The sequence below is a fragment of the Malania oleifera genome, chromosome 8 (assembly GCF_029873635.1).
Source record: "Malania oleifera isolate guangnan ecotype guangnan chromosome 8, ASM2987363v1, whole genome shotgun sequence".
In the NCBI taxonomy this organism is placed as follows: domain Eukaryota; kingdom Viridiplantae; phylum Streptophyta; class Magnoliopsida; order Santalales; family Ximeniaceae; genus Malania; species Malania oleifera.
In genome coordinates, this window is record NC_080424.1 from 21,160,833 (window position 1) to 21,184,009 (window position 23,177).

Sequence of the window (23,177 nt, forward strand, 5' to 3'; positions counted from 1 at the left end):
AATGGTCAACCTTAAGTTGACCCAGTTCAAAGGGAGAAGCAGAGACGAGGAAATGGCTGAGTCAATAACATGCTAGGCATCCATGGCGACATGTGGTAGCTAACAAATGACCCAATTTTTTTTTTTAAAAAAAAAAATTATAGGATTGACATGTGATAAGGTGACATTAGCATGACATCACCCGCTACATTATGTCACCTTGCCATATGATATATGACAATTGGATTGGGGAAATGGAGGCGGATCGCTGAAGTGACAGTGATCATGCCATCCAAAGAAAATACAAATTGGACGGCAAAGATCGCACCACACCATGAGGTGACATAACTCATATTTTGTGGATATGGTGGTGCCACGTGTCACCATACGAATTATGACATGTTTCTCATTTCTTTTCTTTTTTTTTGAAAATTTAACATATATATATATATATATATATATATATTCCTTTTTTCTCTTTCTTTTTCCATTTTCCTTTTCTTACCTTCCTTTTACCCTTCCCCGAACTCTCTCTCTTACAACCACCATGGCCACTGCCGTCAACCACCTCCCTCCAACGACCTTTGCCACCTATGGCGAAGCCGAGGTAAACTCTTCCTCTCTCTTGATTCTGATCTCTCTCATCTATCTTCTCATTTCTTTCTCTCAGTCTTTCTTTCTTTCGCTCGGATCTCCTCTCTCTCTCTCTCTCTCTCTCTCTCTCTCTCTCTCTCTCTCTCTCTCTCTCTCTCTCACACACACACACCTCTAACCCCTCTTTTGTTTAACTTTTGCAGGTCACGAATGGAACTCAATGGCAGAGAGCTCTATGCTCTTTGCCTTGATTCTTCAGATCCAATAGAAAGTAAGCCCCCTTGTTTTGTTTTCAATTTCTCTTTCCTGTTCCCCATCCTTTAGTTTTTTTAAGATTTTTCTTAGGAACCAAATAGGCTTGGGGGGCTCGAGTTAGGTTGACCTAAGGGTTAACTCATGTTGGGTTAGGGTTTTAGGCTAGGCCATGGGTTTAAGTTTGGGCTTGGAAGTTGGGTTTAGTCAAGCTATGGGTAGATGAGTTGTATAGCTTAGTTTTGGGCTTGGGTCGTAGGTTTAGCTGGGCTTAGTCTTTGGGTTTAGGGAATGGCCCAGATCAAGGGAGTTGGGCTTAGTCTTTGAGCTATTCGTTTTAGCTTAGGAAATGGGTTGTGGGGGATTTGGGCTAGTTTGGGTTTAAGTTAGATGGGTTTTGGGCTTAGATTTTGTTGGGCCAAGGTCTAGGGTAGGTGGGCTAGGTTAAGTTGTTAAATTGACCCAAGTCAAAGTTGATCTAGGTCAGATTTTTGTGTCAAACCCGAGTCATTAGACACGAGTAGGGTTGACTCAAATCCGAGTCAAGTTCTTTTGCTCAAAATCCTTTCCAATCTCTCTGTTTTTCAGCCTTTTTGACCATTTCCTTCGACTTCTGAAATCTGAACTCTGCGGCCTCTGCAATTTGAACGTCAAGTCTCTTTCACCGTGTCAGTTTCTGCTTCATCCTAATAATTCTTCCTACCTCTCCTTCTTTTTTTAATTTTTTAGTCCCCCAATTTCACTCTCCAGTCTCTAAATTTTTCAAACCTTTCCCTTTTGGTTTTTTTTTTTTTTTATTTTTCAAATTCTCAACTTCCACATCTCTATCCCCTCCTGCCCTATTTATAGGCAAGCTGGTCATAGAGACCAGCTCATAAGAAATGGGAGAAGGTGGTTAGCTATGGGAACTAGCCACCTTGAAAAATGATGCATAGGGAAGAAGAAGGCAAGCATGCCTTGTCAGTTGTCTACCTGGGAACAGTCATGAGGCTACTGGGTTGGGCTTAACTTGCTACCTCCATCCCAAAAAAGGCCGACTTTTCTAAAACCAGGCCCATGGCTGGCTTTTTAATTTCTTAAAATTAAGCCCAAAAGCTACCATTTTCAAAAATAGGCCCAAGATAGTCCCACACAGAATTTTAATTACAAAATTGGTCCAAAATGGGCCCAATTGGCTCAACACGTGAGCTAACCTCGACAATTGTGTGTGCAGGTGATGAAGAAAGGCCAACAGCAGTAGCTTGAGAATGAAGATCAATTTTGATTTTTTGTATCCTCTTAAAAATTGTACTTGTAATGCTAAAAAAATGTATGAATACGAAACAATTTGAGGCTTGCATGTGTGAGACCATTAAGCGTATTTTTTTTTTTTTTTTTTCCTTCTATTAGAATATTTTGACGTCTTGTTTAGATGAAGGATTTTGTTTAAGAAAATATAATTAAAAGAATTATTTTTATTATATTTTTGCCGTATCAAATACTTTTAAAAGTAAAAATTTTCCCTAATATGACTAGCTAATCAAGAAAAATTAAATATGACCTTGATGACTCTCAGCAACCTCTTGAACTAACTAGCAAGTTGGCTAGGCATAGTGGTCAGTCTAATCGGCATACTGTTAACTGTTAAGCCACCCATGTACATCACCACATTCTATGCAACCAACTCTATAGCATTCCTCGCAATCCAGTATTCCTTCAGGGCTATCTAGACAACCAACCCAGCTTGAAGTTCAGCCTAGGAAATCTTTTGAGCCTTCAGAACATCACTAGCATGCTGTTTCAGGTGACCAACATGATAACATCAAGTTGGACTCTCCAATCAATGCTCAGATAATAGGTAAAATGATTTATATTAAATGCTGAACATGGACTTTCTTATATTTTGATTCATATCATTTACTTAATTTTTTGTTCTGCAGATGATTCAAATGTATGCAAGACACGAGGCTTTACTCATATGTCAGAGATATAGAATACGCCTCGTGGTGAGTGTATTATTGTGAAGTTTAATTCATTCTTTCAACCTATTGGAGAGAGTGCACTTTGCTTACTAGATTCATAGGAGCAATGGCAAGGAAGGGTAATTTATTGCCTAAAGATTGTTTTGATTGGCCTAAGATGGACCCTAAATGGAAGGATGGTTGTTGGCAAATAATTGAGGTATCCAACCATTTCGTGACTTTTGTGACATGGATTATCATGTGTATGTGAGCTAAAATTGTGTTTGTAATTTTAAGTTCTCACTTTTTTTTTTTTTGGTAATATGAAGAAATATGTTTGTTGGTTTTAGTCCAAATTTTCATTTTCTCGAGATCCTGGAGAAAGAAAGATGATTAAGTGTAACCTGATGATGAAGCAGTCAAAACTTGGTATCATTCATTTGTGCTTTGCTTTACAATATTGTGGGCATAAATAGTCACTATACATAATTGGAATGCTAAAGTTTAGGACTACAAATCTCTTAGCCATTCGAGCATATCTCTAATTTTGGAAACATATTTACAATCAATCTATATACGGAAGTATACTAACTTGGAAAGTCAAAACTTCTAGTATCTTCAACACTCCCCCCTCAAGTTGGTGCGTAGATGTCGCTCATTCCCAATTTGTTGAGACCATCACGAAATGCTTGACTTGATATGACCTTGGTTAGTAGGTCAGCAAGTTCTTCTTGAGACGAGACATGAGGTGTTTCAATGATCCTTGCTTCTAGTTTCTACTTGATGAAATGCCTATCAACTTCCACATGTTTCGTTCGATCATGCTGAATTGGGTTGTGGGCAATATCACAAGCTACCTTGTTATCACAATATAGTTTCATTGGGCTGTCAAGCTTAATATTCAGATCTTCTAATAAGTTACGGATCCATAATAATTCACATACTACCTTAGTCATTCCTCTAAACTCAAATTCAGCACTAGATAGAGCAATTACAACTTGCTTCTTGCTTTGCCAAGTGACTAGATTTCCTTCTACAAATGTGAAATATCCTGCTATAGACAGCCTACCTTTTATTGATCCAACCCAACCTGTAACAACCTGCTATATTTTCTATATATATATATATATTTAAATATTAAGTTAAACTACGCTGTTAACTCCGAATGAAATAAAACATCAACCTAAGCAGCGAGAAGCTGAAGTCAAGTATCCACAACCATATACATATACAATACAATATCAAAGTGTTAAATACCCCCAAATGATATACATACATAACTGAACTAGGGCTACACAAAAAAATACCCCTCTTTCCCAAATACACTCACCCTACTGGCAGGGTAACACTGTAGCCCCTTTACCTGCGAGCTTGATCTGCTCACCTAACTGGATCGCTTGAAAAATATCAATTAAATGGGATGAGGCGATGCTCAGTAAGAAGAAACATGCTATTACTAGGGTGTAGCAAGTGAGTCATATACTTGGAAAATCTTATCTAAATAAAAATATCATATATAATAAAACTGAGAAAACCTGTATACCTGTTATCATATAAAACAAGCTTACGTAGCTTAACATAAATTGATTATTCAGAATATTCTATTCATAATACTGATAATACTTATAAGTATAATTGTCGTCTGTAAATTTGATCATAATATGTATAAATAATAACTGTGAAAATTCCCTGAATGGATAACTGAAGTCATGATTTAACCCCTCATGACAGGGTTGTGTAGCCCAAAGGCGGGACCCAACCTGGCTGGCCGACCAGAGTAAGTCAACTGAACTCTAATAGTCAGATTGGCCCCCTCAACCCATATCTGATGGGAAGCCTATCCACAACATAGGCACGATCGACTTCTGAATACCACCTATTATCTGAATAGGGGTTGCACTCTGAACTGAATATAGCTATGGTACCGTGCTCTGCTGCTGAATATGGTCCATCAGGGTCTAATACTATATACGTAACTGATATTTCTAAAATACTGTTTTTACCATGATTTTGTAACAACTGAAATAACCATAACATTACATATATTGAGCTGAATAAATTGTAATAACTGGATATCTGAAATGTCTGCATAAATGAATAACTGAAACATCTGATTAACTGTATAAAATGAACGTTATGGTTTTGAAATGGGTATAACATAATATTATGAAAAATACTGTAAAATACAAGTTTCTGTGTGTATACTGAAAATCATGGTATTCTGAAAATTATGGAAATCTTGTACTGAGCTAATAATAAACTCATGCCACACAATTAAATATTGATATTATCAGGCTCTGAAACCGTATAAATAATCTGAATAATAACTTGCTGAAAAACATATAATTTATACTGAATCATAACAGGTTTTCCTAGCATAGCATATTTCCCTTACCTGATTTCTGCTAAAATCTCCTACTGTATCGGGTCCTACACCCACAGGGCTTCCCACTCAACCCCCTGAAAACCATATATTTCAAAACAAAATATCACTATTTCTACATCTACGGTATTTCTTACAACTGTTGGAAAGCTAAATTTTAACAAAAATGTCTTACCCTGAATTTGGGATGAAATTCAACTTCGTCACGATCCGCTTTGGCAGACTTAGGGAGAACTTCCCCAGGAGCGTCGTGGTGGCTTCAGATCATCGATCCGGCGAATGACGGGGCCAAAATCAAAGAGAGAGGGAGGAGGAGCCGTAGGGGAGAAAAGAGAGAAGATTTCGATGAATTTTCTGCAATAAAACTGTAAACCATAATAAATTTTACTCATGCCACACAAAATGGGTATTACACATATTTAAAACATAGTATCATTTACAGCAGTATTTTCCCAAACATAATACTAATATATATATATATATATATATTCTTGAAATTAAATGCTGTAAAATTATACATACATTTTCATGAAAGCAACTAGCTTAATTTATCCCATTACCTAATTCCTGAAGAGCCCCTAAAATATATCAGTCCTACACCCGCAGGGTTTCTCGTTCAACACCCTGAAATCAACATCTCTCAGAACAAAACTTCAATATTTTCTTGACTACTACAATTTCTACAACTACAGGAAAGTCAAATACTGAATAAAATGTCTTATCCTAAACTTGGGATGGAGTCCAAGCTAGCCCCACTGATGATCCACTCCAGCAAACTTGTAGAGAACTTCCCTACGAGTGTCATGGCGGCTTCAAATCGTTCATCCGGTGAAAAACAGACCCAGAAACCTAGAGAGAAGGGTGGGAAATCGAAGAGGAGAGAGAATGAGAGGTTTGTGCATGCATTTTCAGCCAAAAAAAAGGAATTTTAGGCTATTTATACACTAGCCTTCGTTGATGAGCTACGTCACTTCGTCGATGAGGTCAAGAAGGAAATTCATCGATGAATACTCACCCTCATCGACGAAATTCAGAACCGAACTATATCCTCTCGTTATCTTCTCTTCGATGAGACACATCCTCGTCGACGAGCCCCTCATGTATGCTCGTCGACGAATCCCCTGTGTTTGTCGACAAGACCCTGTTTAAATATTAAAATTACAATTTCCTTTTCCCCCTTCTTTCATTATTTAAATACCATAATTTATCCGAGTCACTACAAGTCCTGTGTGGACCATGTGTTGATGTTAGTCCTGTGTGGACCATGTGTTTTGTATGAATGAGAGTCCTGTGTGGATAGTATGTTTTGTGGAATGTGATCTGATAAGAAGAATGAGATAATAATTTAATTATATGTATATATATATATATGGCAAAGTAAAACTTTCTGCCAAGAGCTTGCTGAGAAAGGCAAGTGCCTTAGTATTTTCAGTTTGATGCTAGAGCAGAGGAAAGCTATTTGTATGGGCGGGTAACCTTCCCTATTCTTGGAGACCTTATCTATATATATAGTCCGAGGGCTTACTGAATAAGGTGAGTGCTCTAATACTGGTATTAGAGTAGAGGGAAGCTAATTGAATGGGCGGGTATTCTTCCCTATTCTCGGGTATTATTATTAAAAATAATTATGACCGTGAGTATGAAATGTTGATAAAAATGATGTGTTTCTCAACTACGGTAGATGGTGAATGGCAAAAGAATAGATATTTTGTAATATTTACCCACTGCTATGATTTGTTCTTCCTTACTGAGATGTGTCTCACCCAAGTAGATGATCATGTTTTCAGGTCCATCGAGAGATCGAGCTTAGGGCTCTAGCAAGGTAGTGTTTTGGGGTAATTTTGGAAAGTTTGTATAAATAACTTATGTATAGTTTATACTTTTAAGTATTGGTATGTAATATAAACAAGTAGTGGCAGTTATTTATGGGGTACATATATGTAAACAGGTTGACTTTGGTATTTAAATTTGAGGTTATATGTTTTAATTTCGTTGCATAATTGTGGAGTATGGTATCAGAAACAGGTGTTGAGGTTATATGTTTTAATTTCGCTGCGTAATTGTGGTGTATGGTATCAGAAATAGGTGAATGTAACATGTGATCTCTGGGCCCCACTTGGTGGGTTTTGAGGCATTACAAAGTGTCTCGTCCCATCATTATCAAATATTTTCCAGATGCCTTGTGGAGTATGACAGTAATCAAAGTGCGTAGCAGAAGCGTGGGAGGGGTTAGAAATAGCAGTTTAGATTAATTATTAAATTTGTTATTCGTGGTTTATCTTAGAATTTCCAAGGATGTATCAAACTTGTTATTGAATATATTCTTGTAATAAAAGGTTTTTAGTACTCTGGTATATGAATATTGAGGTCTTTCGGTGTGTAATTTTTTGGTATCAGAGATTTATTTTTAAATAACACTCCGGACCCCAATTTCGGGTTTGGGGTGTTATACCTTTTGAGATTATGCTTGGTCAGAATCAATCTTTTGTGCAAATTATCGAGGTTAGGGCTTAGCGCGTTGAGTCATTAGAGCGAAAGACTCAAGATTATCGGGTTCAAAATTTAAGATAGTTGGGCGTACAACATCTCTACAAACATGGGCATGGGTGTCATTGAGGTGCATCGAGGGGTCCTTTTGAAGAACCTCACCTCTAATCTGTTTGAATTCTACATCCAGGCCAGTAAGAAAGATGTGCACTCTCAACCGTGCAACATATTTCTTATAGGTGACAATATCATCGACATACTTCATGATAACTTTATCACGATAATCTAATTCTTGAAAAATTTCAACAAGCTTACCATAATAAGTTGATAGAGGTCGACCAGCTTGTTTGGTGGTGAAGGCACGCTGATTTAGTGCAAAGAGTTGTGTCTCATCCGATCCATCATAGAATGCTTTGGCAAGAGCACTCCATATTTCCCTTACAATACGAAGTTGCAGATAACGCTTCACTATCTCCCTCGATATGGAGGTCAGCAACCAGCCTTTGACCTTTTGATTCTTTGCATACCACTTTGCATAGGTAGCATCAGTTTCCTTCAGTGGATCAATTTTACCCATAATATATTCGAGCTTCTCACGTCCTACAATTTGCATCTCTAATATTTAGGACCATACTTCATAGTTAACTTCAGTGAGGAAAACTCCGGCATGGAAGCCATAATTTTCGGATTGGATATGGATTATTGGGGTTGAAGGTTTGAGAGTAAAGGATTTGGGAGCCATATGGTGGTGAGATGATTGTTCAGAGTAGAATGGGAGGCTTATATTTTTATGGAGGTTTTTGGGAGGCTCTACAATATTGTGGGCATAAATAGCCACTATACATAATTGGAATGCTAAAGTTTAGGACTACAAATCTCTTAACCATTAGAGCATATCTCTAATCTAGGAAACAAATTTACAATCAATCTATGTACGAGATTATACCAACTTGGAAAGCCAAATCTTCTAGAATCCTCAATAGAAGCTAAGGAAGATGTGGATAAATTATAAGTGTGAGTTGAAGTCAAAATTCTTTGACCTAACACTTAGTGTGATACCCCATGGATGAAAGACTTAAAAGATTAGATGTTACTACCTATATCAACAAGGTGCTCCTTTCTTTTCGGGAGTTTTCCCATAAGAACTCCATAGTTAAGCGTGCTTGGCTTGGAGCAATCTTGGGATGGGTAACCACTTGGAAAGTTTTCTCAGGAAGTGTGTAAGTGAGGACAAAACACACTGAAAAAGACACGTGTTGGTTTGTGGGGCCAGTCATTAGTCTGATAAGGCCCACCCCCTGTTGTCTGGTCCAGGTGGAGGAGGAGAGACGCAGTGCTCCCTGGCAAACTCAGGTTGGGACATTACAAATAGTATCAGAGCTAACATCCAGCCGGAAGTGTGATGAGATTCACATCATCTGGGTTTGGAAATGTGGGTTCGCAACGAGGACGTTGCGTTCTATAAGTGGGGGAGAATGTGATACCCCATGGATGAAAGACTTAAAAGATTAGATGTTACTACCCATATCAACAAGGTGCACCTTTCTTTTCGGAAGCTTTCTCATAAGAACTTTATAGTTAAGCGTGCTTGGCTTGGAGCAATCTTGGAATGGGTGACCACCTGAGAAGTTTTCTCAAGAAGTGTGTGAGTGAGGACAAAACACACTAAAAAGGGCACTTGTTGGTTTGTGGGGCCAGTCAGTCTGATAAGGTTCGACCCCTATTGTCTGGTCTAGGTGAAGGAGGAGAGACGCAGTGCTCCCTGGCAGACCCAGGTTGGGGCGTTAAACTTAGTAGGGCAGAAAATTTGGTTAAGGCTGGGTTCACATGTTAATCTTCCACAATATATAAATTTTCTTGATTTCTTACTGTCTGATGAAGGGAATGTATATATGTGTACTCTCACCTCTTCTTACTCTTACGTTTTGGCAATCCCTTAATTATATATATATATATATTATTATATAGGAACTCCAGCCACCAACAAGCCCTTCAGATCCCCTGGTGCGGCACCAAACCTACAAATCAGCATCCTCCCCCTAGGTCTCGTTGATTAGGTAAAGTCCGGAATGCCGACACGGCTTCCGTGCATCAGTTGGACGTTTGGCCAACCCGACCCTCGGGACACATCTCCATTACCGTCCACGGTCCCCGCTGACTCACTGAGAACTCTCACCATCCACAGTCCCCGCTGGCTCACAGAGCGAACTCTCACCATCCAAAGTCTCCGCTGGCTCACAGAGTAAATTCTCACCATCCACAGGTACCGCTGGTTCCGTGAGTGTATTTACCTTGAATTGAACCCCCGATACTCCTTCTTATGTGCTGATGCCTTTCCACCGCGCCATGCCCGTGGGGGCATCCCTTAATTATATTTTGCTTAGTATGCTTGTGACATGGTATGTATATCTATCAGTATGTCTTCAACTTATCGAGTGCTTTTGTTTGATTAAATTTATAAATATAATTGTTGTATTTTAGGAGCAAAGGGATGGTGTACCTCCACCAAGGGACAAAGTGTACAAAGACCTCCACACGAAGAAAGATGGAAGACTTGCTAGTGAAGTGGCAAAAAAGAATATTGTGTGATTTAAATGAATTTTGTATATTGTAAATTTTTCGTGCCTTTAAAATTAAAGAGAACAAAAATTGGATTAAATAATGAATTATATATTAAAATTAAAGAATGGGTAAAATTGTTGTATCTTTTACAATAAAAAAAAAATAGTCAATTCAATATATTTTGAAATGGATCGGTTGATTCGAGGGCTCAAGTAGCATGTTCCCCAAAAAGGCAATGGTAGATCTTTTGGATGATAGGATTGACAATGTATCATAGGATCGATTTGTACCAATGTTTTGTGGGCACAAACTTGGTCACAAAAGATAAATATTTAAATGAAGAATGGATTGCAAAAGGAATATCAAACATTTGATTCGATCTTTGATCATTATTTGATCTTTATGATGTGTGAGCAACTCTAGTTTCGAGAGAGTTATTGAGAAGTGAAAACTAGGATTTTCTCCATGACTTTGGTGTATGTGTTCTCTTCAATCTTGATTTAAGTTGTCGGGAACCATTTCCAAACCAAACAAGAGCTTTTATAGGTCAGGGCTTAGGCTAACTAAAATTTCAAAAGTATGCGTTTTTTTTTGTTGTTGTTACGTGTCCATATGTATGAGAGTTGGGCTTAGGAGTTAATTGGTTAATCATATTTAAATAATTAAACCCACGTGTTCTTGTTGAGCACACAACCTGTTTTTCTTAATGAAGCTTAATATATATATATATATAAAAAATTATGATCCATCTAACTAATTAGTCAATTAAGCACCATTATTATTTTTGTCTATAGTCTTGAGCTACACTAACATTGCATTTGAGAATATGAATTTCAAACCTCGGATTTGGATTTGGGTGGATTTTTGAAAAACTTTCAATATAATTTTGTATTACATCTCATCCTAATCCAAGGTCTTTCCAAACATAGGATTAGTGTATCTCAAATTACCCTAATCGTGTGCAATCTTTTGAACAAGTTTGGAACTATCAAACTCAAATCTTCAACCCCAACAGCGGGTAGACTATATGACATGCTATAGTATCAACTTTATTATGACACCAGGTAAAGGGAGTGAATTGGATGTGATTAAAAATTTGAGCAACTATGAACTCAAAAATAAAATATGAAAGTAAGCATACAAGCAATCATAACCATGAAATAAAATTTATAATAGGTCAATCTTATATTACCAATATCCACTATCTAAGATTTGCTTGGTATTCCATTATATATACATGCTCTAAGCACATGAATCCTTAATCTAATAGAAGTGATTATACATTTAATCAAACAACCAGTTCAAAGATCCATGATCCAACCAAATATTTGATCCAAGGTACCAAGTTATAAACAGGGCAGTACAATCATTCTCAAAATAAATATGATACTAATTAAGCCTAAGATATGGTAAAATTAGAGCCTTAATGATACTAAAGATCAGCAAGCTAGAATTGTGGCTTAATGTTACGTACATTTTTGCATGAATCAGGTAATAATTCCAATGAGCTAAGCTTTGAGTAGAACTAAATTCAAAAATTTTGAATCTATAACAAAGTTTTCATGTTCAAATCAAACAAAGCGCACACAAGAACTCTTATCTCTTTTGAATTAAAAAAGATAAGAAACATAAAGGCAAGCTCAATTATTGAGTGCATGAACACACATACACATACTATGTTTTGGCTCTTTCTTCTGTCTGTTTCTTGAACAAGTGTTTTGAATGATGCTCTTGAAGAATAAGTATACGTTGAGCAATTTGAGTTATATAAGAAAAGGCAATGTAGATAAAGTTTACAGGCTTAGAAGAGTTTTCAATAGATTAAAGCAAGTATATAGAGTGTGGCATACACACATTGATTCTTATTTCCTCAAGCATGAATTGTAAAGATGTCCGTGTGAACATTTTTCATATTACAGAGTTGATTGCAAAATTTTAGAGAAATCATAATTATTCACTCTAAGATGTAGACAAATGGTTGATACCTTTTTATTATTATTATTTTAAAAAAATTTGTTGGTTTTAAATTAATTTAAGTTTTTATAATTATTTATTTTTCATGTTTACCATGGTTAGGAGTTATTCAAATTGTAGCCTATAAAAGGAATGCTCCAGCCTTTTCTAAACACAACATGCAATACTCTACTCTCTTCTTTTCTTCTCTTCTTCTCTTTTCTTCTTTTCTTCTCAATATTATTTTCTTGCATTGTTTTTTCAGATGTTCTCTAGATCCATCAATGGAGACGAGAATCTTCGAAGAATTGGAAAGATTCTAATTAAGAAGAAAGGAGTCATCTTGCTTCAAAATTAGTCAAAACTAATTGGGCTGATGAGTAGGCATTGTAAAAGACTGAGTGAGATGCGAGCGCAATGTTCTATCCATTGTCCTTAACATCTGTCGACTTTCAAATGACATTGAATCAATTTAAGGATTTGGGTGGCCAAAATTATAGGAATTAAAATACGGTGATCCTATTGGATTTAAGTGGCAAGTTCAATAACCATTTTTCTAACTAACCCTAAGTTAAAAGATTTTTTTAAGCATGCAATAGTGTTTGAAAAAAGAGCAACTCACTTAAGTGGTAGACAACAGAGGGAGAAAGAGGCATTTTTAGGGTGTTGAGATATCTCTCTTCCTAATGATTATTTATATTACAAAAATTATACAATTCTCAGAAAGGCATTCAATACTCAATGGTTAGTGTTTAAAACTTTGGTGTTGAAGAACTACGAACTGAAAAATGACATGCTTATCATTTAGAAGGGGTGAAAAGAACTACAAAATGAAAAATGAGATACTTATCATTGTACTATCCGAACTTATAGGTTTCCTCGAACCAAATTAGCTTTATGGTAGCCTAAAAAGCATTTTAAAATTTGATCAATAGCATTTTGTCAAGAGGCCAAAAAAAAAGAAAAGGAAAAAAAAAATTATAAGAAATGAAGATTGAGAGCAGCAGCTGCGGGACACCGGCTTGGCCACACATCTATGAGAGGTCTCCAATTACATCATCCCCCCTCCCCTCTGGCTTTTGTGCCCCCTCTGCTTGGTGTTTGCTTCCTCAACACCAAAAAATTAATTATAAGGAAAATGAACGCAGAAGGACGAACCAGCACACAAAGATTACAAGCCAACGAGGGAAAATGGGAAATTGTTGAAGGAAAAAAACTAAATAACAGTTGAAGTGGTTCTGAACATTATTTCATTCCAGATTTTTCCATTGATCCAAAATTACACTTGTACAAATTGCTTGTCTAGTATGGATCTTGACAAATTTATACACTACAATTACAACAAGAATCACAAGGATATGATATCAGAATCATGAATTGTTTTTGGAGGTCAAAGGGCCTTCCTGGCTAGCTTCCTCCAGTTTCTTCTTTCCATGTTTGCTTCCAAAGAAGGAGCTTCCAAAGGCAGTTTGTTTTCACTGGCAAATAGAAAGCATATGAAGAGAATCACTCACTGCAGCCCTTCTGAACGTAGAAGAGATGAAGATGCCCTCTCCACAGTCCTCCCCGAAAAGGACGGGACTCCTGGAGTTTGGACTGAGGAAGATGAAGAGGGCGGTGGAGCTGATGCTCCAAAGGTGGAGAGACCGCTTGCATTGCTGCTAATATTTACACTGGTACCGCTAACTGATCCTTCAGTTGCAGCCTTAGGGACCGGAGGCTTCTCAATCTGCGTAATACCTTCTAGCATCTGTACCACTTTTCCCATCATGGGTCTGTGAGATGGTTGCTCTTGGATGCACCAAAAGCTTACCTGAATTGCCCTCATCACTTGCTCCATATCAATATCATGGACAGCTAGTCTTTTATCAATAATTCCCTCCACATTACCGCTCTCAAACTCTTCATAAGCCCACACAGAAAACTTTTTCCTATTTGTTTCTGCCGAGACCTCAAAATTCCTTCTTCCGCTCACTATCTCCAATAAAACCATCCCATAACTGTACACATCAGATTTGGAAGTTATCGGGAGATTTGCAAGCCATTCTGGAGCCAAATATCCTCTCGTCCCTCTAACGCTTGTCAAGGTTCGGTATCTATGATCCTTTGGATTTATTAGTTTGGCGAGGCCAAAATCTGACACTTTGGCAACGTAATTCTCATCCAAAAGAATATTTTCTGGCTTAATATCACAGTGCACAATGCAATCTCGACATTCCTCGTGAAGGTATGTAACACCCCTTGCAGTGCCAAGGGCAATGTTAAACCGATATTCCCAATTCAATAACCTTACGGACTGCTCATCCATTTCAAATAGGAAATTATCAAGTGACCCATTTTTCATGAACTCATATACTAGTAGCCGGTGACGTCCTTCAGAGCAGAAACCTATCAATCTTACCAAATTCAAATGGTGGGTACTGCTTATCGTTGCGACCTCCATCCTAAACTGCTTTTCTCCCTGTTCAATTCCCTCAAGTTGCTTCACTGCAACAACTGTTCTATTTGCAAGAATCCCTTTGTAAACAGCCCCAAACCCTCCTGCTCCAAGCTTATCCTTGAATCCCTTTGTTGCTCGTTCGAGGTCTTTATATGAGAATTGGACTGGTGCACCAGAGGCATACTCGAGAAGTGCATATTGGGCTGACAAAGTGCCAAATTTGGGGCTGTTTCTGCAGCACCACCACCAGAGACTCCCTTCTAAGATGATCAATCCCACAAGGGTACCCACAACCACAACGACGACTATCCATGCTTTCAATTTCCAATCCTTGCTTTTGCCAAGGCTCTCAGAAGAAGGGGAAGGGTTTGGTGTCACTGGGCCACAAACCTTGAGATATGAAGTGCTTGGCAGGGCCGCCGACTGATACGCACTAACATAGTCTGGCACTTTCAAGTAACATAACCCCGTTCCATCTGACAATGCAGTTGAGGCAATACAAGAACTACTGACGAGGCAATTCAACCTACAAGCAGATATACCCACAAAGAAGACTTGTGAAGATAGCTCGGGAGGGTAAGTCAAGAATCGGGCATTCTGCAGTTCCAACATAGTTGCACTCCCTGGACAATCCTCAATCTTCACCTTCCTCTTACACCCACTTCTCATATCATTTGGATCAATTGGATCAAAATTCTCAGATGGGCATCCACAAACCGGAGCCGAATCATTGTAAGTACAAATCCCCAAGTCCCCACAATATCCAAATATTTCACATTGGTCTTCAACAGCAGCCCACCTCAATGTTGGAGTTCCACTATTCCTAGCAGAGCTAAAAATCTTCAAATTCCCATCAGCATCCAACTTCACATACCTTAGTATATCACTACCTTCAGCATAATCACTACTATAAGCCATGATTGCCGCAGTCGACAAGGAGGCATCGTAAAGGGATAAAATCCCAATGGATTGAAGGCCCAAAGAAGGCGAAGTGAGGTTCGCATTAAAGGAAGAATTCAAACCCAAGTTCCAGTAAACTATACTATTGTTCCACTTAAGTGTCAGGTTACCAGACCTTGCAAGAGTAAAAGAGTACAACCCAGATCGCAAAATCTTGTCAGTAGTAAAGTTTTGCGACGGCAAGATCGTATCGGTCGGGTTCTCGAAGGTGGACCAGACCGACGCGGTGCCGTTACTGAGAACGAAGTTACCTGAGTCGTCGAGCGCGGCGACGGAGACGCCGCGATTGGTGGTATTGGACTCCCAGACGACGGCGCGGGAGCCATTCAAAAGGCGGAGGGTGCCCGACGCGAGGAACTCGAAGGCGGCGTTGGAATCGACAGCTGCGGCGGCGCCGCCAGCGACCCAGACGGGGATGGTGCTGTAGGAGATGGCAGCCAAGAAAGAGGATGAGCCGTCGGCGGCTGAGATGAAGCCCAGAGAGAAGTTGCGATTCGGGGAAGACCAGGTTTGGCTCGGGTTTGAGGCGTAGAGGGTTGAACCTGGAGATACGTTAGCCGCGTTGGTGAAGAAAATGGATCGCTGGAGGAGAAAGAAGACTGGTAGGAGCAGAAATCGAAATCCCATCTCTGGAAATTGAAGTCTCATCTCCCTCTCACTCTGTTTTTCTGTGTATGGTTTCTTCTACCTAGTTTTTGTGGTGAAGGGGAGGAGGAAAGGAGAAATGGGTACAGGGGAAGAGGGGAAGACCTTGACTTTGAGAAGAGATGGGGACGGCTCACTGGTCATCTTTGATGGGGATGAAGATTTCTGTTGATCTGGTTCAAATTGCAGTCAGCTTAGGTTGATGAAGCTATGGATCATCAGGCAAGAGCAAATTGAAATGGTCAATATGGAAAAGTAAAAATAAATATAAAAATTAAGGCGTGATGTCCTGCTATTCCACTTTCCAACGTTGATCCAATAAAACGAAATTGCAGCCCAACTCAAGTTTGCTAATTTGGGTTTGACTCTCCAATGAATAATTAAATGAGTGCTCTTAGCTACTTCATTTAATTCTTGTGCTTAACACCCAAAAAAAAAAAAAACATTTGGCAAACATTAGGAAAAGAATTTGAGTAATGCTGAAGATACATATGCTGTTGTACTTATGGATAATATTTTTTTCTATTGATAAAAAAAAAAAGTTCAGACTGTTTTTAATTTATCTTTTTTTGTGTATATTTAATTCAAAAAAATTCTCATGGATTTTTAATTAAAATAAAAGCTTTTATATGACCACAAAATTAATAAATAGCAAGATCTAAATAAATTTACTAACATATATTTCTTTTTTTAATATATTTTTCTTATAATTATTAAAAATCGTTGTTTGTAACTACTAAGAATTGCAGATTGTATAAGCACAAAACAATTTTAAATGTCAAATAGTGAAGACTTGTTAATTATGCTTGTTGAGGAAAAACTTTATTCACAAGAGAAATTTTTCGCTTATTCTACTAGCCGGTAGAACATAGGTTATTGAGTTCTTGTAAAAGAAAATGAACTACAAATGAGCTAGAACTACATGGAGTTAAAGTGTCGGCCATAGATCTTAGTCAACACACACACACACACACAATACTACAAAAAAATTTTAAATGGTCTTGGATCACCAACAACTTAGCAGTCATATTTTTTTGTTTACTTTTCTTGTAATCACTTAAAATGATGCTTGGGAGGCCCAACGTGTCCTCCAAGGCCCTCTTTGATTTTAAATGAGTTGACTAGTTAATATCTATGCAATTATAAGAGTGCACGAGCTTCAATTAGAGATGATCATATCTTGTATTTATATAAATGGATGAACTTGTCTCTTGTAGGAATTCAATTGAGTTGTATTTATTTGTACTTAATTTGTCACTACCATCAATTATGATCGAGTAGTTATTAAATTCATTATGGTTGTTGATTATCTTACTAACAATTATAATTGATTTGTCACTATGTTTGTCAAGAATTATGACTAATTAATAAGATTAGCCATATAAGCCCTTAAATCAAGTTGCAACCCTTATATTCAGATTGAAACTAAGACTTGGTTTTCACTAGCTTCCTTTTAACCCAAGGCTAGACTTAATTATGTGTCATGTATGGGCTTTCATGTTTAGCTAATGAAGCCAAGTATCGTAGATCCACAAGTATCGATACTACTAAGGGCAGCATGGCACTTATTGAGAGGTCTCCCTCAACCGAATTAGCCAAAGTTCACATGTTCAAGCCAGCAAGCACAAAAATGACATAAATCTCTCAACCAAAGTCGTAATCTTGAGAATAATATTAAAGGAAACAACAATTCTTATGGGCAAGAATCATTAATGCAGAAGACAACCATATATCAGTTAAGTGCATCAAAATTATACATAGTAAAACACAACGATAATGTAACAATCCGAATAAAATGGAATTTAAATAATAAAGAGGAAAGGAAATTACCAGAGGACTCGTCGACAAATACAGGGGATTCGTCAACGAGGGTATACAAACACACGTGTATATCCGGACTTTTAACTTTTCAACTAAGCTAACTCTTTTCTCTCTCTCTCCCCTTCGGTTTTCTCTCTCTCTCTCTTTTCGATTTTGGGCCAGATTTACGCCGGTTCGACAATCCGAAGTCACCACGACGCTCTTGGGTAAGTTCTCTCCAAATCTACCGGAGCGGATCGTTGGTGAAAGCAAGTTAGAAATCATCCCTGAGTTGAGGTAAGGTTTTTTAAGTCAAATTAGGTCTTGCGATAGTTATAGGAAATGATATACTCGTGGAAATATTGAAGTTTAATACTAAGAGTTTTCATTTTCAAGGTATTGGTCAGGAAATCCTACGGGTGTTAGACTAGAATATTTTGGGAGCTTTCTCAGTAGCCAGGTAAGGGGATAAATTAAGTTAATTCTTTTTGAGAAAATGTACATATATATATATAGAATTTGATTTCAGGGAAATGAATATATTTATATATGATTTATATTTGGAAAAATACTGTTAAAATAATGGTATGTTAATTATGTGGAAAATATGTTCAATGTGGCATGAGTAGGAATTTTTTTGAAATATTGTTTTTTGGAAATGTGATTATGATGCGGATTTTTATAATGGAAAATCGGCATACGGGCTGATATTTTTATATGTTTTGCCGACGTACGGGTCGTGCTATATGTATGATTTTCTAACGTACGGGCTGAGTTATGGATATATTTTGCCAGCGTACGGGCCGTGCTATAGATGTGACTTGCCAGCATACGGGCTGTGCTATGATATGATTTGTCGGCGTACGGGTCGAACTATGGATGTGATTTTCCAGCGTACGGGTTGTGCTATAATTTGCCGCCGTACGGGCCAAACTATGATAAAATGTGTAATATCGGCGTACGGGCCGATGATTTTCATGATACACGTATATATACAAAATGATATGATTGACCTGATAATTAATGATATGATAAATCCATGTATCATAGTTTCAGTATATGTTATATGATATCAGAATCTAGTTGGCTTGGTCTAGGCTAGCACTTGCACAGTACCATTGCTATGTGTCCATGGTCCCCGTGATCATGATATTTGTGTTAACGCCGCTATACGGAGTGGTGTGAGATTGGATGGTCGATGTGGTTTATAAGAAGAGTGTGAGCACCCCTAGTGTACGGACCAAGTCTAGCAGACCCATCAAACTTATAGACTGTACTTTTGACTTGGCAGTGGTCGGCTAACCATTGTCAAGTCCCGCCTTCGGGCCACACAACCCAGTCATGTGGGGGTAATACATGACAACAGCCAGCTAACCTACTAGGAATGTTTTTGTATTATTATCATTATATGAGATGAAATATGTTTATGAAAATGCAGTATGTTCTGCCATGTTTTGATGATATATATGTTTTCCAGATTTGAAAAAACAGTTACTGAATATGTTATGTATGGTATATGTAGAACACAGAATACTCATGTTGCCACACACTGATATTAGTTTATTTCCCTTTCTGAGAGGTGTCTCACCTCAAAATTTTATAAACTTTTCAGGAGCCCCTGATAGGAGAGTGGGAAAAGTCCCGCTGATCTAGAGATGTTGTCTGCCCTTTTTTAAGGATAAGTTTTAGTAGGGACAGTTGGATTTTGTGGGAAGTGTCCCTAAATTTTGTTTCTTTTGGGATGTATATACTGAAATACATTGGATGTAGTGACTCTGGTATTTATAGTAATGTGATGGATGTGTTGTATTTATTATTGTGATTATATGTTTCCTACTGCTAAGGCTTCCGTTATGTGTTCTGTTGTATCCCCGGTACCCATGGGTCCAGGTGGATTATGATCTGCTGAGCTGGGATTTGTGATATTGATTTTATGTATAAAAAAAAATGTGAAAATTAAGCAAGTCATCACAGTTTAGTATTAGAGCCTAGGTTGCTAGGTTCTGTAGACTCTAGAATGCAGCGAAAACGCTACCAGAGTCTAGGAAAAGATTTAAGGTTGTTCTACAGTCTAGAGGCAGGACTTCCGTGATAATTTCTGTGTTTTTCCTAGGGTGACGATTTCAAGAAAACCATAGTAATCTATTGTCGGGTTGTGTTCCTAGAATGTAGGACTGGGGATTAGAAATGAGTTAGAAATGTTAAGATAAGTGGTGAGGATAGGTGGGTAAATTATAAGGATAGAATTTCTAAGTTGTGTTTGTTGTTTGCAGGATGGATCCAGGAGGAGATAGTGCCTATGCGAGTGGCAATGATGGAGCAGGACCATCAGGTGTAGCTAGGACCGACTCTGACGCGGTATTACGTTGCATGGCTCAGCAAGTTATGGCTAAGATCACTAGGAGCTCAAGGGAGCAGTGTGGTCCACCTGCAGGCCATGGGTGCACTATCGAGAAGTTTACGAAGATGAATCCTTTGACATTCTCGGGTAGAGTTGATCTTGTAGCCGCCGAGAATTGGATGCAGGAGACCGAGAAGGTCTTGGCCATGTTACAGTGTACTAAGGAATAGAGGGTCCTCTTCGCCACCTATAGACTGACAGAAGAGGCTGAGAGGTGGTGGACTGCAATGAGACTATTGGAGCAGCAGAGGGTGACTCCGATAGTTATGACATAGGATTGGTTTAAAGAATTGTTCTTCGATAGATATTTTCCAGCTACTGTCAAGGAGGCTAAAGTAGAAGAGTTCCTGAGTCTGAAGCAGGGACACCTATCCGTCCAGCAGTATGCGGCGCGTTTCATCGAGCTTACTCGTTTCGCCCCATACATTGTTCCTGATGAAGTGAAGAAAGTCAGGCAGTTTGAGAGAGGCTTGAGGCGGAGTATATTCAAGAAAGTGGTGGTGCTACGAATCCAGGACTTTGCTGAGTTAGTCGACAGGGTAGCCTTAGTAGAGATTGGTGAGCGTCTTGATGCAGAGGAGTAAGGACAGAGGAAGAGAGTTGCATCTACCGGCTACTAGAAGGGGCATAAACCGGGTCAGTAGAGGAGAGGAAACTATGGTAGAGGGCGGAGGCAGGAGACGAAAGGACGCGAGGTGCAGGCAGGGCAGGGTCCTCCAGTCTGTCAAACTTGTGGTAGGAGGCACTAAGGAGAGTGTCAAGCTGGTGGTGTGGTGTGTTATCGCTGCGGTAGATCGGGGCACATGGCGCGAGACTGTCCTACCCCACCAGATGTAGTTCCAACTCCCATACCATATCGAGGAGGTTATCAAGCGCCACGTGGGGGCCAACAAAGGAATACGGCTCCAGCCAGGGTGCTTACTCTGACACTGGGTGAGGCTGAGATGGCCGGTGACGTGGTGATAGGTATGGTTATTATGCTTTCTTTTAAAGTTATTGTGTTGTTTGATTTGGGAGCTACACACTCGTTCGTGTCTTCGAGGTGTGTTAAATTACGTGGGGCTGAAACACAATCATTAGATGTTGAATTGTGTGTATCTACGTCAACTGGGTCAGCGGTGAGGTGTAGTAGGGTGCTCCGAGATTGTCCAGTTGATATTCAAGGAAAGACTTTGTCTGCTAATTTGATAGTGCTGGGCATGCACGAGTTTGATGTTATTTTTGGCATGGATTGGCTAGCAGCTAATTTTTCCAGCATAGATTGTCGAGCACGAGAAGTGATATTCAGATTTTTGGGGGAAGCAGAATTCAAGTTCGTAGGGTCGCGAGTGCAATCCCCTCCTTAGCTAGTTTTAGCTATCCAGGCTAGAAGACTATTACTGAGTGGTTGTCAGGGGTTTGTGGCGGTTGTGAAGGAGATGTTAGAGAATGAATTGAAACTTGCTAGCATACCTGTAGTAAAGGAGTTTATAGATGTTTTCCTAGACGAGTTACTAGGCTTGCCACCCCATCGAGAGGTAGATTTCCCTATTGATCTACCTTCTGGTACAGCGCCGATTTCTAAAGTACCTTATCGGATGGCACCAGTAGAATTGGTAGAATTAAAGAACCAGTTGTTAGATTTTCTCGATAAGGGTTTCATACGACCCAGTGTATCTCCATGGGGAGCTCCAGTTTTATTTGTGAAGAAGAAAGACGGGACTATAAGGATGTGTATAGACTATAGGGAGATTAATAAAGTGACAATCAAGAACAAGTATCCTCTACCCCGTATCGATGATTTGTTTGACCAGCTCCAGGGTACACGAGTGTATTCGAAGATTGACCTCAGATCCGGCTACCATCAGGTAAAAGTGAAAGCAGAAGACGTCTCGAAGATGGCCTTTAGGACCAGGTACGGGCATTACGAGTTTCTTGTTATGCCGTTCGGTTTGACGAATGCTCCTGCGGTATTTATGGAATTGATGAATAGAGTCTTCCACCAATACCTAGACCAGTTTATTGTTGTGTTTATTGATGATGTACTATCCTATTCGAGAAGCTATGAGGAGCATGAGACGCACCTGAGGCAGGTTTTTCAGACACTTCAGGAAAAGAAGTTGTACGCTAAGTTTAGTAAATGTGAATTCTGGCTTAAAAGGTCGTGTTCTTGGAGCATGTTGTATGTGGAGACGGTATTTCTGTGGATCTTAGCAAGATTGAGATAGTAGTGAATTGGGCTAGACCGAGAAATGTCCAGGAGATCAGGAGTTTCTTGGGGCTAGCTGGCTATTATCGTCGTTTCGTTGAGGGATTCTCAGTTTTGTCAGGACTTTTGACATGAATGACGAGGAAGAATGTCAGATTTAAGTGGGACGATAGCTGTGAGCAGAGTTTTCAAGAACTGAAGCAAAGATTAGTCACAACACCAGTATTGGTTATCCCATAAGGGGGCGAGAAGTATGTTATTTATAGTGATGCCTCATTGAAGAGACTTGGTTGTATATTGATGCAGCATGGTAAGGTAGTGGCGTATGCGTCCAGGTAGTTAAAAGAATATGAAAAGAACTACCCTACACATGATCTTGAATTGGCTGCAGTGGTATACGCATTGAAAATTTAGAGGCATTACCTGTACGGCGAGTAGTGTGAGATTTTCTATGACCACAAGAGCTTAAAGTATTTCTTCATTTAGAAGGAACTAAATATGAGGCAGAGAAGGTGGTTAAAGTTAATTAAGGATTTTGATTGTACCATCAGTTATCACCTGGGGAAAGCAAACGTGGTAGCTGATGCGTTGAG

The 23,177-nt window shown here is 38.8% G+C and overlaps 1 protein-coding gene and 1 long non-coding RNA gene across 5 annotated transcripts; one reads left to right on the forward strand and one right to left on the reverse strand.

Moving 5' to 3' along the window:
- Positions 1-440: 440 nt before the first annotated feature.
- Positions 441-10,322, forward strand: LOC131161523 (uncharacterized). Of its 4 annotated transcripts, none has more exons than XR_009138515.1 (5): positions 453-586; positions 777-844; positions 2,039-2,662; positions 2,745-2,810; positions 10,117-10,322. It is a non-coding gene; the product is annotated as an uncharacterized LOC131161523 (long non-coding RNA). The 4 variants fall into 4 exon arrangements; XR_009138514.1 differs by lacking the exon at positions 10,117-10,322 and adding an exon at positions 6,936-7,155; XR_009138517.1 differs by lacking the exon at positions 10,117-10,322 and adding an exon at positions 4,497-4,833.
- A 3,061-nt stretch (positions 10,323-13,383) lies between these two features.
- On the reverse strand, positions 13,384-16,529 carry LOC131161524 (G-type lectin S-receptor-like serine/threonine-protein kinase At1g34300). Its single transcript, XM_058117345.1, has one exon. It carries the CDS (start codon positions 16,196-16,198, stop codon positions 13,661-13,663), a length of 2,538 nt encoding a protein of 845 aa, XP_057973328.1. The 5' UTR covers positions 16,199-16,529; the 3' UTR covers positions 13,384-13,660.
- Between the last annotated feature and the right edge of the window lie 6,648 nt (positions 16,530-23,177).

Bases quoted from the DNA above. Each gene is read 5' to 3' on its own strand.
- LOC131161524 (XM_058117345.1), bottom strand. From the start codon at position 16,198: ATGAGACTTCAATTTCCAGAGATGGGATTTCGATTTCTGCTCCTACCA.